Below are 19582 nucleotides of genomic sequence, written 5' to 3'. Positions count from 1 at the left end.
TGCTCATTTATCATAAGGATGAACACAGTAAAAATGGCCATTTTACCAAAAATAATTGACAGATTCAATATAATTCCTATTAAAATCTCAAGACAATATTTCAGACTTCAAAAGAATTATACTGAACTTCATATGGAAAAAATTAAAAATCCAGGATAACTAAAACAATCCTTTACAATGGCAGCCCACAGAATGGAAAATATCTTCACCATCCCCACATCTGAGGGCTGATCTCCAAAACATACAAAGAACTCAAGAAGCTACTCACCAAAATACCAAATAATCCAATTAAAAAGTGGGGTACAGAATTAAATAGAGAATTCTCAATAGAAGACTCTAAAAATGGATGAAAGATCCTTAAGAAAGTGCTCAACATCCTTAGCCATCAGGGAAATGGAAATTAAAACAACTCTGAGATACCATCTTGCTCCTGTCAGGATGGCTAAAAACAAGAACACCAAGGACAGAGTATGCTGGAGAGGATGTGTAAAATTAAGAACACTCTTGCACTGCTGGTGAGAGTACAAACTGGTCTAGCCACTTTGGAAATCAGTATGGTACTTCCTTTGGAAAATGGGAATCAGTCTACTTCAAGATCCAGCAATTCCACTCTTATGCATATACCTAAAGGATGCACATCCACAGCAAGGACATCTGTTCAACTAGGCACATAGCAGCATTATTTGTAATAGCTAGGATCTGGAAGCAACCTAGATGCCCCTCAACTAAAGAATGGGTAAAGAAAATATGGTACATTTACACAATGGAGTACTGCTCAGCAGGAAAAAAAAATGAAATCTTGAAATTTGCAGACAAATGGATGGGAAATAGAAGAACCCATCCTGAGTGAGATAACTCTGTCACAAAAATACAAACATGGTATATACTCACTAATATATGGATAGTAGACATAGAGTAAAGGATTACCAGCCTACAATCCACACCACCAGAGAAGCTAGGAAACAAAGAAGACCCTCAGTGAGAAATACAATTCCCCACAAGAAGGGGAAAAGCACAAGGTCTCCTGAGTAAATTAAGAGCATGGGATGAGGGTAGAGGGATTTAGGAGAAACAGATGGTGAGAAGAGGAGGCAGGAGGAGGATATGAGGTACCAGGAAGATTGATTCAGGGGAAGAATAGAGGAGACCAAGAAAATGTTACCTTAATACAGGGAGCCATTGTAGGTTTAAAGAGAAATCTGGCATTAGGGAAATGTTCAGAGTTCTACAAGGATGACTCAACTAACAATTTAAGCAATAGTGGAGAGGCTACCTAAAATGCCCTTCCCTTATAATGAGATTGATGACTACCTATATGCCATCCTAGAACCTTCATCTGGTAGCTGATGGAAAAAGAAGGAAACGCCCACAGCTCAGCACTGAGACAAACTCCAGAAATCAACTCCCTCCAGAGAGGGAGAAGTGATGAGGAAAGGGGTCAAAACCAAGCTGGGGAAACCCACAGAAACAGCTGATCTGAACAAGTAGGAGCTCATGGACCCCAGACTGATAGCTGGGAAACCAGCATAGGACCAAACCAGACTCCCTGAAGATGGTGTCAATTAGGAGGCCTGTGCATTCTATGGGTCCTCTAGTAGTGGATCAGTATTCAACCCTAGTGTTTGAATGGACTTTGAAGCCCACTCCCAATAGAGGGATACTCTCTCAACCTGGACACATTGGGGAGGGCTTAGGCCCTCCCCCAAATGATATAACAGACTTTGATGATCCCCTTGGAATGCCTCACCCTTCCTGGGGAGCAAAAACAGGATGGGATGGTGGTAGGTGGGGGACATGGGAAGATGGGAGGGAGAGGGAACTGGGATTGCTATGTAAAATAAGATTGTTTTTCTAATTTAAATTTTAAAAAGGAACTTCAAGGAATATCACTAATGTCAATATGAAGCCTTACTACAGAGCTGTAGTAATAAAAACAGCATGCTATTCACATGAAAACAGACAGTTGTATCAACAAATCAAATCAAAGCCTCAGAAGTAAATCCACACACATTACAGACACCTGGTGTTTGACAAAGAAGCCAAAATTATACAACCAAAAAAGCAAGTATCTACAACAAATGGTCTGGTATAACTGGATGTTGGAATGTTGAGGAATGCAAATAGATCTGTATCTATCACACTGCACATAATTCAAGTCCATTTGTTCAAAATCTCACCATAAATCTTGATACACTGGACCTGATAGAATCACAAGTAGAAAATAGCCTTGAAAGCATTGGCCCAGAAGCCTTTCTGAACTTTCTGAATAGGACACCAATAGCACAGATCAACAAATAATAATGGCACCTCATGAATCCAAAAAGCTTCCGTAAAGCAAAGGACACCCTATATAGGACAAAATGGTGGCCTAAAAATTGGAAAAATTTTTCACTAACCACACCTCTTACAGAGAGCTGATTTCCAAAATATTTAAAGGACTAAAGAAACTAGACCTAAAAAATAATCCATTTTAAAAAAATGAGATACAGATGTAAACAGAAGTTTCCCTACAGAGGAATCGCAAGTGGTTGAGGAACACTTAAAGAAATGTCCAACATCCTTAGCCATAAGGGAAATGCAAATAAAAACTACTCTAAGATTCCATCTTACATCTGTCAGAACAGTTAACATAAAAAACATAAGTTACAATTCATGCTCAAGAGGATTTGGAGCAAGGGGAACACTCCTCCATTGCTGACAAATTTGTACAGCCACTTTGGACATCTGTGTGGTGATTTCCCAGAAAAGTGAGAATCAACCTTTCGCAGGACCCAGCTATACCTCCTTTGGGAATATATTCAAAGAATGCTCAACCATACCACAAGAATACTTGTGCAACTATGTTCATATCATTTTATTTGTAATAACCAGAACATGTAATAACAAGAACAAAATTTTGGATAAAGAAAATGTGGAACATTTACGCATGGGAGTTTTGCTCAGCTGCTAAAAACAATGACATCAGGAATTTTGCTGGCAAAGTTGTCCTGAGTGAGGTAATCCAGATGAGCATGGCTCATACTCATAAGTAGACATTAGCTGTAAAATTAAGGATAACAATGCTACAATCCAAAGAGACTGTGTAACAAGGAGGATTCCAGATGTGATGCTTGGATCTCCTTAGGAAAGGGAAAAAGAAGAGATATTGTGAGTGGACTCTCAGGAGATACAGATGGGAAGATGAGCAATCAAGTTGTTGAGGGATAGAAGGGAGTAGTACTGAAAGAGATTACTGAGTATTTTGGGATCAGGTTGAAATCCTGCACAAGGGAATCTGCCAAGAATCTACAAGGATGACCCCAGATAAAACTCCTACTAATAGGAGATGTTTAGTCCTGATTGGTCATATCCTTTGACCAGGCACAACATCAAGGGGTGGGATTGGAAAACAAGTCAAGGGTCACCATCTTTGACCTAGCTTCTGTCCTCCTTGTGGATTTTGATGGCTTCAGGATGGCTAGAGATTGAGGGAGTAGCTAACCAATTACTGGTCTAGCCTGCAGCCCATACAAGGAGGGTAACCTCAGCCCTGACATTTCCTGTGGCACCAAGAACTAGAGGCTGGAGGACCCATAGACATAGAATATAACCAAACATAACTGGAGTAATAAAATCTGAATGTAATCATGCATAATGATATTCTGCTGTACTCATAGATTGGTGCCTAGCCTCAATGTCATCAGAGAGCCTTCATTCAGTAACTGATTGAAACAGATGCAGAACCATTGCCAAGTAATTAGGAAGAGCTTGGGGAATCCTGTAGAAGAGGGGAGAGAGGATTGTAGGAGTAAGACTGCCAAGGACACCAGAAGAAAACCCACACAGTCAATTAACCTGGGTTCATAGGGGTTCAGAGAGATTGAACCAACAAATAGGGATCCTGCATGGGGCTGACATAGGCAGTCTACATGTGTGTTGCAGTTGTGTAGCTTAGGCTTCTTATGGGATCAAGGGTTGTCTTCCTCTTTTGCTGGCTTTTGTGACCCTCTTCATACTGGGTTGCTTTACAAAACCTTAATGCATAGGAATATGCTTAGACTTACTGCATCTTGATATGCCATGTTTCCTTGATGTACTTGGATGCCTGCCCTTTCCTGAACAGATACAGATGAGCAGATTGGGGGAGGACAGGTAGGGGAAGGGACTTCAGGAGTACAGGAGGCAGAACAAACTGCTGTCTGTAAAATAAAGAAATTAATTGAGGAACTGATTAAAACTTATCAATAAAGATTTTACATTAAATTATTTTTAATTAGAAGCAATAAATAATATTTGCTACATACAAGTATTCTTGTGCATTTTTCTGATTTTTTTTCTAATTTTTCTTATAGTTTTGAGATTATGATTAGGTGGCTTGTCTCTTTCCTTTTCTCCCTCCCAATCCTAACATATACTCATCTTTTCTTTGTGCCTTTTTTCATTAGTTGCTACATGCCTATATACATACACACACATATATATATATATATATATATATATATATATATATATATATGTACATATATAGGCATATATATAGAGGCATATATATATATATATGTCTGTGTGTGTGTGTGTGTGTGTGTGTCTGTCTGTCTGTCTGTGTGTATGTGTATCTCTGTGTGTGTATTTCTAAATATAACCTTATCAGTCTTTAAATTTACTCATAGGTGTATTTTCAATTCCAACCATTTGGTATTGGATAACCAATTGCTGTGTTTTTCCCTGGATAAATCCATAATCTTAACTCTCAGCAAATGGACAATTAAAGGATTAAAATTTCTAGTGGAGAAGATGAACAATGTACACAGATATGTGAGTCATTTTTAGAAGTGAATGTAAAGGAAATGTTTAACAAAGTGCCAAATATAAAATATGTATTTACACTTACTATTTTCATGTTAAAGGATAGGTTTCAAGGCTCCACAGTAGCACATATGTGAAATGATCTATAAATTTGAGTGTAAATGGATGTAGTTAGAGAAGGGAATGGCAAAATGATAACAATCTAAACAAATAATCAAATTGTAGACCATAGAAACACAGAACCCATTAAGAAATTGCATTAAACAAAGGCTCTCCAAATAAATAGAACTATTAGAAAACATGTGTGAGCACTGTGTCTATGTATGTATTTTGTGTCAGTGTGTGTACACATTCATTCTAAGGAATAGGCTCATGAAACATTGAAGGCAAGCAAATATAACACTATTTTGAGAATTTATACTCATATATATTTTTCTATGCAATCATAATTTCTAACAACTGGGAAAATTACTATTTTTAAGCAGTGAAGTGAGTTTTTCTTTCAAATTATTCTGCTTTACATGGTTTGATTGTGGGTTTGATGAAAAAACTGCCAGGTAATAATTTTACTCTTTTGTGCTCATTAAGTTTTGCTTGCATCTGAGTGATGAAACTAGTATTACTAGAGGCATATATTAAATATATTATGTTAGTGACAAACACCGGACAATGTTTAGGAGGAAAACTTGAGTTCAATAGGAAAAGGCATAGATTTCTATGTTTTTTACCAGACACTTTGTTAGCAGATAGATATGTTTGGGAATAAAATGTGAATTTAAAAAGAAACAATGAAAGAAGCTCATACAGGTATCAGACGCAATTGTGAACTGTAAATATTTTAACTATTTGAAATACTAAAATTTACTAAATCTATCAATAAAAAAATGAATCTCAAATTTGCAGCAGATCTAATATTCTTGTATTAAACTGGAGAGTATTACCTTTATACTATGTCTGCTTCATTTCTTGTACCAACATTTCCTTTCACTCTTAGCATATCTTTTCTCTTGTATTAGTCTTTTCATCTAATTCACATACAACTTAAAAGCTTGATACGTTAAAGGCAAACAAATAAACTATATTTGAAGGAGCTAAATTTTAATTGTGTCATTAAATTATTTTTCAGAGGGTTGTAAACTGTAAGTTGTATAAGACATTTGAATTAGAGTTGAGTATTTGGCTTTTATGAATTACTTAATTTTCACATTTGAGAGGATATTTGGTTTAAGCATAGACAAAATTGCCTTTATATAATCATTTTCAGTATAGTCTTGTTTTCTAGGATCACTCACTTGGTTACAGTTAAAAAAAATGAGTAAGTTTCTGTCCCAGTGAAGAACAAGAATCATCCCAGGGGCATCACTGTGCTCTTTAAGTGATGGACAAGACGGCTTAAACATGGATATGCACTGCAAACAGAGCATTTCTTAATTGGCCAAGCAGCTCATTTTTGTAGGTAAGCAAAGGATTTTTCTTCATGAATAAAATATTTTAAATGTTAAAACGGATTTCAAGTTCTAGGGCAAATTTGAATACTTAAATATGATATGGAAGACCATATTAAACAAAATTGTGTTGCAAATTTAATCAATGTCTTCTGAGAAGATAAAAGAAAATAGATAAAATATGACATATATTTTGCTATACCTTAGAAGTTACATGTTTTATGAAAGAAAACAATTATAATATAAAATTAACTTCCAGTTAGTTTTTATGTATAGAATTTTTTTCTGATTTGTTTTTATTTTTTTTAATTTTAAGTTCTGATACAGTCCCTTGAGTCTTATATATTTTTTGCTGGCCATATATCCAGATATAATTTTAGCTCTTTATTCCTAAATTTTGCAGGTTACTAAAATGTAGGATCTTTCATTTAATAAGTCAAAGAGAAATATTACATTTTTATTTTTATGAAGTGATATTTCTAGTTAATACAGTAGACAATGAAGGCAGAGTACACGCATGGAGAAAGTATGAAGTGTGCTGGCAAGAAATTGAAATATTGAGTGCTGCTTTCTCTATTAGATAATGATCTGAAAAGTGTACATTTGTACATTACATGTCTTGATGATCTTCAATTTCCTTTTGTATAAGATGATATTAATCTATATATTTTCATAAGTTATTATGTAGATCAAACAAAAGAAATGAACATATCATTCATAGTCTATTACAGTATCTCTGTTATTTAGATACTTTTACTGTAATTTTTATCCTAGTTTTAGTATTTCCAATAGTATTGTTATGATTAGATCATGAGTATTCAGAAATTTATTTTTACCTTATATTTATTGATTGAGGGTAGTGTAGCTTAAATGCTTTATGCATAAATTTTCATCCATACTAAATGAAATTAGATATGCCCTTTGTAACATAATGGTACAAAAATTTCTACTATCCTTAAGTGGAACTTACAGAAATACATTTCTCAACTTTAATCTTGGGAAAATCTAGCATGCTTTGGTAATTTCCCTGTCATGTCTAAATTTCTGAACAGTTTCACATTCAGTGCTCTAATAAAATATGATTGAAAATAAAATTTATATCAATTCAGACAGCATACTCCTGTTTTCAAATCAATATCAAAACAATATTTACTAAAAATATGTTGGTCAAAATATTATAATAATTTAAGAAAACATATATTATCATACTGACATAGTCTCAGGCCAAAGAAAAAAAACTGTGAAAGAGATAGATGTGTCTTTTTTACACAGTAATTTAAAGAGTCATTATATTTAGTTTCAAAATAAGTTATTATGATATATATGTTTTTAATATTTGTGTTTAAATGTTTAATGTTTTATTTAAAAAGACACTTTATATGCCCTTAGCATTTTGTTATATGAATAAAAATTAAATAAGTATAAATTATACTTATGCATGCAGCAAATTGTTAAATCTTTCATTGTGGAAAATACATTATAATGGATCCATTAAATATTAAATTAAAATATTTCTCTCCTATTGGCTGTATTTTATGTAGTAAAAGGATTCAAGTATGACTATGAGTTAGCATTTTTCAGTACATATTCTCTATCAGTAGAGCCTGTCTATGAGACACTAACATCAGGATTTAGAATCTGAAGCAATTCTTAATCCTCTACAGTTGCTTTACCTGAGACCTTAGAAGAGAAAACAAAATCATAGAATTACATTATAGGTGACATTCATCTGGTGTTTAGCAATTAACATGTATTTTGCTATGTTTGTTCAATATACTATTAATAATTAACAAAACCTCATTTGTATATTATTATTTTCACTATAGTTCTTTGTAATTTAATTGCTTCTAATTTGTCCCTTTCTAATCAGCAAACATTTATGAATAAATTCCTTTACCAATCTTGAGAGATGAAGAAAATGGAGAAAAGAGAGTATATGTGTATTTTTCTACATCTATGAGTGTATACCTTGCACATTGTATAATTAATTGATCAGGTGATTTTTAGGCTAGTATATTAAAACAACTATAAAAATGTTTTGTATTAAAATATGTCCATGCATTCTTTTTTATATTTAAATTATCTGTGTTTAAACAATCTAAATTTGGTTATATTGTTATATTTTACTCTACAATCTTCAAAGAAATGAGTAAGCAGATTTTGGTGGTTAGCCATACATTTCCAAAAGTAAACTATATTCTAAAAAAAACATTCACACAGACTTTTAACATCCATCTGGGACAATGTACTTACATTATTTCGTTTGCATTCTAAAATTATATAAATTCTATTTTTCCTCATATTAATATGTTCAATTTAATTTGACAAGCTTTACCACACTTCATATTATTAATGTGTATCTTTACATGACTGGATCACTTCTGTACCCTTGTGAACATGCTTTTAATATTTTATAAGCTCTTAGTCTGTGACAGGAAGAGAAAAACAAAGTTACTTTGCAGAAATCACTGTGCGCATTCAATGAGTTGGGGTTTTGGGGACTTTCAGTAGAGATACAAGGGATTTTTAAAATTAGTTGTCTTCAAAGATTTGCTATGAATTTTCACTTTAAAATTTACCTGTGATGGAAGTTTGGATTTTCAAATTTAAAAATCTGAAATATTAACAAATAATGTTTGATTTATTTACAGCACAATGAGTACTACTACACAGGTATGCACTTGCCATTATAATAGTTGTAATTTACTCCTTTATTCATGAGTCTTTGAAAATTTAAATAGTTGTACTAATCAGCCCTAACCAATGGAAATATCAATGGATGTGTTAAATTGAAGAGGTGAAATTTCCATGGGATCCTACTCCTAGAAAAATCTCCATGTGACTACTTAATGCTGGGAGGAGAATTAGCCTCTCCCTGGTATGAGACCCTCGTAGGTTGTCCAATGCAGAGTGTCCATCCCTGAAAGCATTGATACATAAAGAATTAAAATGGGCACAGAAGTTGTGCTTTTATTTCTTCATACATATTTACATTTGTAAGAACAATAATAAAACAAAAATAGGGTCTTAAGTTGAGCATGTGGGTAGGTGGGCAAGATATGGCAGAACTTCAGAGGTAGGATACCTGAAAGGGGCAAGGGAAAAGGGATGGGGAGCTGATATAATTCTATTTCAATTCAAGATATAAAAATAACTATACACATACAATATTTAAAAGAAAAAGTAGTACAATAAAAGGGAAAATTTAAAATAAGTATAATTGAATAGAGTGATAGAAAATTATTTGGATAAAAATTACTTTAACTGCTGGATTTTTAACTTTATAAATTTGTCTGATAAGTAAGTGTAATTATCTTTTTCTTTTACCTCATATAATGAGATCTGCCTGTTTTCATAAAAATTATTTGTCATTGTACTCATTATTACCAAGGTGGTCACTATGCCCTAAGAACCAACCACAGACATGGTGAGACAGCTTTTACATGGGACTCTTCATTCACAATATGTAAATCAAAACCATAATGGAAAGATTGGCATCAGCTACAAATATCCACAAGATTCCATTACAGAATGTGACGGAAGCTACCATGTTTATACTCTTGGGCTTCACAGATGACTTTGAACTGAAAGTCTTCCTATTTTTACTGTTTCTTGCTATCTATCTTTTCACTCTGATAGGAAACTTTGGACTAGTTGTTTTGGTCATTGGGGATTCTCGGTTACACAACCCCATGTACTATTTCCTTAGTGTTTTATCTTTCTTGGATGCCTGTTATTCTACAGTTGTTACCCCAAAAATGTTGGTCAACTTCCTGGAAGAAAATAAATCCATTTCATTCCTTGGATGTGCAACACAGATGTTTCTCTTTGTTACTTTAGGGACCACAGAATGTTTTCTGCTGGCAGCAATGGCATATGACCGCTATGTAGCCATCTACAACCCACTTCTCTATGTAGTAACCATGTCACCTAGAGTCTATGTGCCACTCATTACTGCTTCTTATACTGGTGGAGTTCTTCATGGTGCTATACACACAGCGGCCACTTTCAGTCTGTCTTTCTGTGGATCTAATGAAATTAGGCATGTCTTCTGTGATATCCCTGCATTGCTTGCTCTTTCTTGTTCTGATACATATACAAATGAGCTCCTACTCTTGTACTTGGTGGGCTTCATTGAGATCATCACCATTCTGATTGTTCTGATCTCCTATGGATTCATTCTCTTTGCCATTCTTAACATGCATTCTGCTGAGAGTAGAAGAAAGGTGTTCTCTACATGTGGCTCCCACCTCACTGGGGTGTCTATTTACCATGGTACAATTCTCTTTAGTTATATGAGGCCAAGTTCCAGCTATGCTTCAAACCATGATATGATAGTGTCAATATTTTACACCATTGTGATACCCATGCTGAATCCTATCATCTACAGTCTAAGGAACAAAGATGTAAAAGAGGCAATGAAGAAATTGTGGATAAAATTTGGTTCATAATTATTACACACTTTTAAAAAATTAACATAACAAAAATTAACCTGTTAATCCAAATTTAAATGAAATGTGCATGCTTACAAATTCCAAATATGTTGTGAATTTAATTCATAATGTCTTATTATTAAAAATTATATTAAGAACATTAATGGTCTTTCTCATTAATTTTTAAAAAATTAATTCTTTTATCTATATACCAAATTATTTTGGTAAAATTTATAACAGTATTTTATGTCAATTTTGTTCTTGATACTAATAAGTAGAAGCTGGATAGTCAGGATCTTGTCATTTAATGATTCTCATATAACTATGGTAAACTGTTATCATGCATTATGTATCATAGTCCCAACTCTAGAGTCCTCATGGAGGAATTCTTAGTGCTAACTTTTTCCCAGAAAACTTTCTCATGGGATGACTACTTGAATAGTGATTTTGTGGAGGAATTCATATTTCTTCAAATGAAATGCAGCCTTACCTCCAGATTTTATTCTTTTAAATAAAAAAATCTAACCATAACATTATAATTAACAATGTTACTTTTAACATTTAACATATTTACTGTGCGTGCGTGCGTGCGTGCGTGTGTGTGTGTGTGTGTGTGTGTGTGTGTGTGTGTGTGTGTATGCCATGGTACATGGGAGGAGTCAGATGGCAGCTTAGGGATAGGGTTCTATACTTTCCTTCCACAATTGATATTACGTAGATAAAATTCAGGTTGTCAGGGCCAAGATTTTATCTGTATCAAGCATATTTATCCACTTAATCATTTCATAAGCTCACATTATTTTATCTTTCTTTCTTTCCCTTTTTGTTATTGGCTGGTTGCTTCATTGGATTTCTCTTGTCTATGATTGCTTTCATATTTTAAATTGCTTTTCATATCTCCTAAATTTTAACACTGTAGCATATCATTGCTCCTTCTTTTTCTTCCCAAGTTACCTTCCCACATATCCCTCTTTACTCTTTCAAATTCATGACCATTTGCTACAAAACCACACACACACACACACACACACACACACACACACACACACACACACCAGAATACTTTTGAAAATTAAATTGTAAATTTTTGAAACATGAATTTTATTATGTTACATCAGTTTCTCATTTTACTTCATCAGTCATGCAGGAGAACACCTTTTATTTCCACTGAAAAGTAATGTGTTGCTGTAAAAAGGGTACTGAGTGAGTTGACCCAGATCTAGAAAGATAAATGCTTCATCTTCTCTCTGAGATGTTGGTTCTACCTATAGGTATAAATTTGAATGTTCATGAGAGGATATTAAAAATGGACCAGTGAAGAAGAATGCCTTAAGCAAAGGAGATTTGAAAGAACAAAGGTAAATCAGTAAGCATGGAGTGAGGGTATTGTACCTAATAAAGTGTGTATGAAAAGTCAATATGGAAATGTAAAAGCTAACATTCAAATAAAATATATAAAAGAAGAATTACAAGGAGGAGATGCTGCATGGCTTGGTAATGATGTTTCCAGAATCTATGTGTTATTAGTGTCAGATGTGTCATATACCAATAAGATGCATTAATTATAGAGGCCTCCGAGACTCCAAAAGTAATACAGATTCTTGCTATTCTTCTTGATTGCCTACCAGAATTAAATAATAAAACCCTATTATTGAAGGCAACCTAGGCTCCACAATATATAATATGGAAAAATCAAGACATAATTAATGAATAGCTTTTCCATGCTTGCCAGCTTTATTAGTGCTAGAAAATTCTAGTCTAATAAGGTAGACTAGGCATCAACATTCTTAAACATCTGTCAACTCTACATACTTCAATGCCAGTTTTCCAATAAAGATGTATTCATAGGTGCAATGATGTTATGTTATACATAACTAACTGAACTCTGATGGAACATAATGGGGAATGAGTCATTATTCTAGTCTTAAATATTGAAATATTGGTTACAGAATTGTTCTGGAAGAGAGGTCATCATTATCTTCAGTTGTGTGCCACAGTTGGCCCCATCAATCTCCACAATCAAAGAGAGTAATTTGTTTAATATTAGTTTGTTCTGACACAAAACAATCAGTCATAAATTCCTTACATTGCAAAAGGCAGAAAATCCTGACAGTGAGTTACCAACATGTCAGAAATTCCCAACTAAGATACTTATATCATTAAAAGTCTTTTTTAATTTTTTTATCTTTTGTTCCATTTTTTAGTATTTGATTTCATTTTGCAATCCAACTACAGTCATCCATTCCACTCCTCCTCCTCCCACTCCTCCCACTCCTGCACCACCTCTCTCACCTCTCCCTCAGTCCACCCCCAGTCCACACCGGCTCACATTCTCACAGGTAAGGGCTCCCATGAGGATTCAACATAGTCTGGTACAGTAGGTTGAAGCAGGGCCAGGCCCCTCTCCCATGCATTAAAATTGAACATGGCATCCCCCTACAAGGAATAGGCTCCAACAAGCTATCACATGTACTGGGATTATACCATTGTCCTACTGCTGCTTGAGCATGGCATTACACCCTAAGAAATGGGCTCCAACAGGCTACCTCACATACCAGGTTTGTATCATGGTCCTACTGCTAGGGGTCCCTCTGATATTCCAAGCTTCACAACTGTCTCCAACATATGGAGGGCTAGTTTGGTTCCCTATAGTCTCCACAGTTATGTCTAGAGTTTATGAGTTTCCACGAACTTTGTTCAGCTGTCTCTGTAGATTTCTCCATCATGATGTTGACCTCCCATGCACTTATCTTCCCTTTTCCCTCTCTTCACCTGGATTCCCGGAGCTCAGCCTGGTTCTTGGTTTTGGATCTCTTCATCTAGTTCCATCAATTACTGCATGCAGGTACCCAAATCACACAAAAATGCAACAAAGAAAGGTTACCACAGACTGATGTCCCTCATGAACATGCAAAAATACTCAATAAAATACTGGCAAACCAAATCTAAGAACCCATTAAAATATCAACAAACATGACCAACTAGGCTTCATCTTAGTGATTAGGGTTGGTTCAACATAAGGAAATATGCCAATGTAATTCATCATATAAACAAACTGAAAGAAAAAAAAAACACATGATCATCTCATTAGATGCTGAAAAAACCTTCAACAGAAGTCCACATCCTTTCATGATAAAGGTCCTGAACAGATCAGGAATACAAGGAACATATGGAAACATAATAAAGCAAATATACAGCAAGTCAACATCCAACATCAAACTAAATGGAAAGAAAGTCAAAGCAATTCCAGACTGATAGTTGGGAAAACCAGCATAGGACTGTCCCAGACTCTCTGAATGTGGATGTCTGTTTGGAGTTCTGGTTAATCTATGGGGGCCTCTTGTAGTGGGTCAGTATTTATCCTTAGTACACTAATGGATTTGGGAGCCCACTTAACATAGAGGGATACTCTCTCAGCCTTGACACACAGGGAGGGTCTAGGCCTTCTCCAAATGATATGACAGACTTTTAAGATCCCCCATGGAAGGACTCACCCTCCGTGGGGAGCAGAAAGGGGTTGGGAGAAAGGATCGGTGGGGCAGGGGAGGAGGAGAGGGAAAGGGAACTGGGATTGACATGTAAAACAAAGCTTGTTTCTAATTTAAATTTAAAATACAGAAAAAAATCACATTAGTGAAAATAAAAAAAGAAATATTCAGGAACAAGACAAGGCTGTCCATTCTCTCCTTATCTCTCAATATCTATTCAATAGAAGTTCTAGCTACAGCAATAAGACAATAAAAGGAGTTCAAGGGGATACAGATTAGAAAGGAAGAAGTCAAACTATCAAAATTCACAGGTGATATGATAGTACACATAAATGACACCAAAAACTGTAACTGGAAACTCATACAGCATATAAACGCCCACAGTAATGTGGCATGATACAAGATTAACTAAAAAAAGAATCAGCAACCTTCCTCCATATAAATGATAAAGGGGCTAAGAAAGGAATCACAGAAACATCACCATTTATTAAATCCACAAATATAAAATATCTTGGGGTAACATTAACTAAACAACTGAGAGACCTGTACAACAAGAATTTAAGTCCCTAAAGAATGAAAGGGATATAAGAAAATGTAAAGATCTCCCATGCTATAGGATAGGTAGGATCAAAATAATAAAAAATCCTACCAAAAGCAGTCTATAGATTCAATTCAACCCCTATCATAATATCAACATACTTTTTCACAGATGTGGAAACAATAATACTCAAGTTCATGTGGGAAAACAAAAACACAGAATAGCTAAAACAATGTTGTTCAATAAAGAAATTTCCAGAGGCATCATCATACATGACTTCAAACGCTAAGATAGAGAGATATAGTGGTAAAAGAAGCTTTGTATTCACACAAAAACAGGCAGGTGGATCAATGGAATTAAATTGAAGACCCTGATATCAATCAACACACTTATGAATACCTGATTTTTGACAAAGAAGCCAAAATGGTACAAAGGGAAAAGGAACTGGATGTTAACATGCAAAATGCTTTCTTAATAAATAACCTCACAATCATGTCCCATAGTAAACCACTGATAGTAATAGACAACACACTCTCCCAGCCCCCACTTCCCTATCTCCAGTGGATCACACATATTTGCTACTACTAACCTCCTACCCCACTTACTGCTTTATAGGGACCTCCAACTCTGGCAGGCATTATTTGGAACTCTCAGGTCATTCATGAAAGGGAACCAGGTAGTCTAACTGTAGGGACTAGGGAAAAGGCAAAACCAATATGTCCCATGGCTTGACTCATGAGACTTGAAAATCCACACCCCAACATTTTCCACCAAAGCAACAAGATCCACAACACAACAACCAAGAAGTTTTATACTTTTTAACAACTCAAAGCATATTTTACATTAATGCCATAAAGCCCTTCCTTTTGTCAAGCCCTCTGGTGTCTCACTTCTAGTTCTCTCCAATAAATCTCTTATAACTCTTCCACCTCTGCACTTTTCCATTAGCTTCTGAACATGCTACATGAACCCTATAAAAGCACCCCACCCATTCATTGAACCCTCTGCTGCCTCTATTACAGTTTCTCCTCAATTAATCTCATACATGCATTTTGTTGCATGGTCTGACTTTGGGCTGTTACTTTGTGACCCGATGACAACATGCCCTTTGTGCAGGATAAACCCTTACATTAGTGCCTTGACTTGGATAAGCTCTCCTGGTACTTGCGCTCCCCCTTGGGGTATGAACCTCACAGAGACCCTATTGCTCATTTCCAGTCTACCAGCAACAAGACTCACCTTTTAACTCACTGATCCTTTGGCTTATCAATCAACAGATGGGGGAAGTCCTTCTGTGTATATTTGTCTTATTGGTTGCTAAATAAAGTAATGTTGGCCAATGGGGAAGCAAGTTAGGCAGGACTAGAAGAAAAGGAGGATTCTGGGAAATGTAGTAGGGAGTCACCATGTGATCCCAGCAAGAGAGAATGCATGCTGCCAGCGTCCTTGCTAACATAAGTCTTTATAAAATATATAGATTAATGGTTATGGTTGATACTTAGAACATAGCTAGCAAATGAGAAATCCTAGTCATTGGCCAGCAACATTGCAACTAACATAGGACTCTGCGTGTTGTTTGGGAGTGTTAGTGTGGCAGCAAGCCTCAGGCAGCTGGGAGAAAGAGTTATCAGTACATAGTGGCACCCATGTGGTTTTATAAAATTCCACATAAAAACTTCATAAAGGCTTAAAAAAGGATTTTAGAAGCAAAAGAACAGAGACAAGTATGACTTCTTGGTAGCAGCATTTTTTCTTGTGTCTCTGTTTTGTAGAGACAAGCAGAGACTCTAGCAGCTCCCTTAAGGGAGGTTTCCTGACTCAGCATGAGCAGAAAAAAAACGGCAAGGCTCTTTTAAGAGGCTCTGCTAACAATTCAATGGTGTGGACAATCAGCTGTCAGTGGCAGTGGCCACATCTCCAAGCAGGCAGCATACTCCTTGATGGTGGCATTGACCAAGGCAGAAAGCAAAGCTCTTAGTGCTGGCGGTAAATGTACCACCTCCATCTTGGAAAGACAGTAGCTAAAACAGCCATGGCTTTAGTTTAAGCAATGTTGTTTAGGAGAAAAAAGGCTGGTAGCCAGAAAAACATAAAAATATACAGTAAATACAGATTCAGAGGGAAAAAGTAACACCTCTAAAGGTTTACAGTATGTTTAAAAATATACGTAGGCTGGTGAGAGAAAAGAAACAGGATAAAGTAATAGAAACAAAGAAAGAGTAGCTAGGAGGTAGTGGTGCATGCCTTTAATCTTAGCACTCAGGAGGCAGAGGCAAGCAAATGGAAAATATGCTCTTCCTTCCCTTTCTGCCTACTGATCCACAACGAGGTGAGTGAGCCCCTGCTCTTACCCAACTCCCGTGCAAAGTGTCATTCACCCAGATCTCCTGGGGCTTGTTCCTGCTTGGAGTAGACACCCCCAGGCAGGGAGGAGCTCCCTGAATCCGGGAACAGGCACTCTACCTTCCCTTTCCGCTGACTGATCTGCAATGAGGTGAGTGATCCTCTGCTCTTACCCAACTCCCTTCCAAAGCCCTATCCTCCTCGATCTCCCTGGTCCTGTTTCTGCTTGGGGTAGACCTGACCAGGCAGTGAGGAACTCCCTGAGCCAGGAAACACCCCACTCTTCCTTCCCATCCCCCCTCACACCTGACCCCTACGGAGGCCTAACTCCTTCAGAATGAGGAGACTACCAGGAGATCATCTGGCGCTGTGCACAGTGAATTCCTGGCCCCCACACACCAGTGGGTAACAAGAGGAGATAGAGACTCACTGGAAGAAAATATGGAAAGAAGACAGAATAAGAACTCACTCAACAACAGAAAGACGAATATGACACCACCCGAATCTAGGGACTTCATTCCAGCAAGATCTGAAAAGCCCAACACAGTGCATGAAGAAGAGATGGACCTCAAAAATTATCTCAGCAAGATGATAGAGACCTTTAAAAAGGAAACAAGAAAATCCCTTAAAGAAATAGAAGAAAAAGCAAGCAAAAAATTACACAAAATGGAGGAAAAGACAAACGAAAAAATTCAAGAAATAAACAAATCTCTTAAAGAATCTAAAGAAATCCAAGAAAAACAGCCAAACAAGTGAAGGAAGCTCTTGAAACAGTTCAAAGCATGAAAGCTGAAATAGACACAATAAAGAAAACCCAGAATGAGGCGATGCTGGAAATAGAAAGACTGGATAAATGATCTGGAACTAAAGATGTGAGTATAACTAATAGAATTCAAGAGACAGAAGAGAGAATCTCAGCTATTGAAGACTCGCTAGAGGATATACATTCATCAACCAAAGAAAACCTCAAGTCCAACAAATCCCAAATACAAAATATCCAGGAAATATGGGACACTGTGAACAGACCAAACCCAAGAATAATAGGTATAGAAGAAGGTGAAGAAACACTGCTCAAAGGTACAGAAAACATTCAACAAAATCATAGAACAAAACTTCCCCAGCCTATGGAAGGATATGCCTATGAAAGTACAAGAAGCTTACAGGACACCAAACAGACTGGACCACAAAAAGAAGTCCCCCTGACACATAATAATCAAAACACCAAATAAACAGAATAAAGAGAAAATATTAAGAGCAGTAAAGGAAAAAGACCAAGAAACATATAAAGGCAAACCAAACAGAAATCACACCTGACTTCTCAGAGGAAACTCTGAAAGCCAGAAGGTCTTGGATAGATATCCTACAAGCACTAAGAGAGCATGGATGTCAACCCAGACTACTGTACCCAGCAAAACTTTGAATCACTATAGATGGAGAAAACAAGATATTCCATGACAAAAACAGATTTTAAACAATACGTATCCACAAATCCAGCAATACAGAAGGTTCTGGAAGGAAAACTCCAACCCAATGTACATCACTACACTCACAAAAACACAGGCAATAGATAATCTAATTTTGCCAAACACAAAAAGAAGCAGGAGGTTGAAATCCACACACAATGACACCACCAATAATAAATCCAAAACAAACAAGAACCAATGAACAATGGACATTAATATCCCTAAATGGCAATGGTCTTAACTTACCCATAAAAAAAGATTTAGGCTAACAAAATGGATATGAAGACAGAATCCATCCTTCTGCTGTTTACAAGAAATACACCTCAACTTCAAAGACAGGCAAAACCTCAGATGGGAAGATGGGAAGGATGGGAAAAGATTTTCCAATCAAATGGGCTCAAGAAACAAGCTGGTGTAGCAATCCTAATATCTAACAAATTACACTTCAAACTAAAATCAATCAAAAGAGATGAAGAAGGGCATCATACTCATCACAGTAAAAGTCCATCAAAATGAAGTCTCAATCCTGAACATCTATTCCCCAAATACGAAGGCACCCACATTTGTAAAAGAAACATTACTAAAGCTCAAACCACACATAAAACTACACACACTTATAGTAGGAGACTTAAACACCCCCCTTATGCCATTAGACAGGACCACCAGACAGAAACTTAACAAAGAAACAAAGGACATGAAAGAAGTTACGATCCAACTGCGGTTAACAGGTATCTATACAACATTCCATCCAAACACAAAAGAATATACCTTCTTCTCATTGCCACATGGAACCTTCTCTAAAATTGACCACATATTAGGCAGCAAAGCAAACCTCCATAGTTACAAAAGAATTGAAATAACCCCCTGTATCTTATCAGATCACCATGCATTAAAGCTAGAATTCAACAGCAATAAGAATGGCAGAAAAACATACTTTTGGAAAATGAATAACACCCAATTGCACCATTCTTGGGCTGAGGAAGAGATAAATAAAAGAAATTAAAGCCTTCCTAGAATTTAATGAGAATGTAGACACAACATACCCAAACTTATGGGACACTCTGAAAGCAGTGCTAAGAGGGAAGTT

The 19582-nt window shown here is 36.0% G+C and overlaps 1 protein-coding gene across 1 annotated transcript; it reads left to right on the top strand.

Moving 5' to 3' along the window:
* The first annotated feature begins 9691 nt into the window (after window positions 1–9691).
* Window positions 9692–10681, top strand: LOC100754607 (olfactory receptor 5T3). The gene has a single exon (XM_027421181.1). It carries the CDS (start codon window positions 9713–9715, stop codon window positions 10679–10681), a length of 969 nt encoding a protein of 322 aa, XP_027276982.1. The 5' UTR covers window positions 9692–9712.
* The last annotated feature ends 8901 nt before the right edge of the window (window positions 10682–19582 follow it).

This window comes from Cricetulus griseus, chromosome 6 (assembly GCF_003668045.3).
Source record: "Cricetulus griseus strain 17A/GY chromosome 6, alternate assembly CriGri-PICRH-1.0, whole genome shotgun sequence".
Classification (NCBI taxonomy): domain Eukaryota; kingdom Metazoa; phylum Chordata; class Mammalia; order Rodentia; family Cricetidae; genus Cricetulus; species Cricetulus griseus.
The sequence above is the reverse complement of the archived record's forward strand: the minus strand, read 5'-3'. Positions and strand labels throughout refer to the sequence as shown.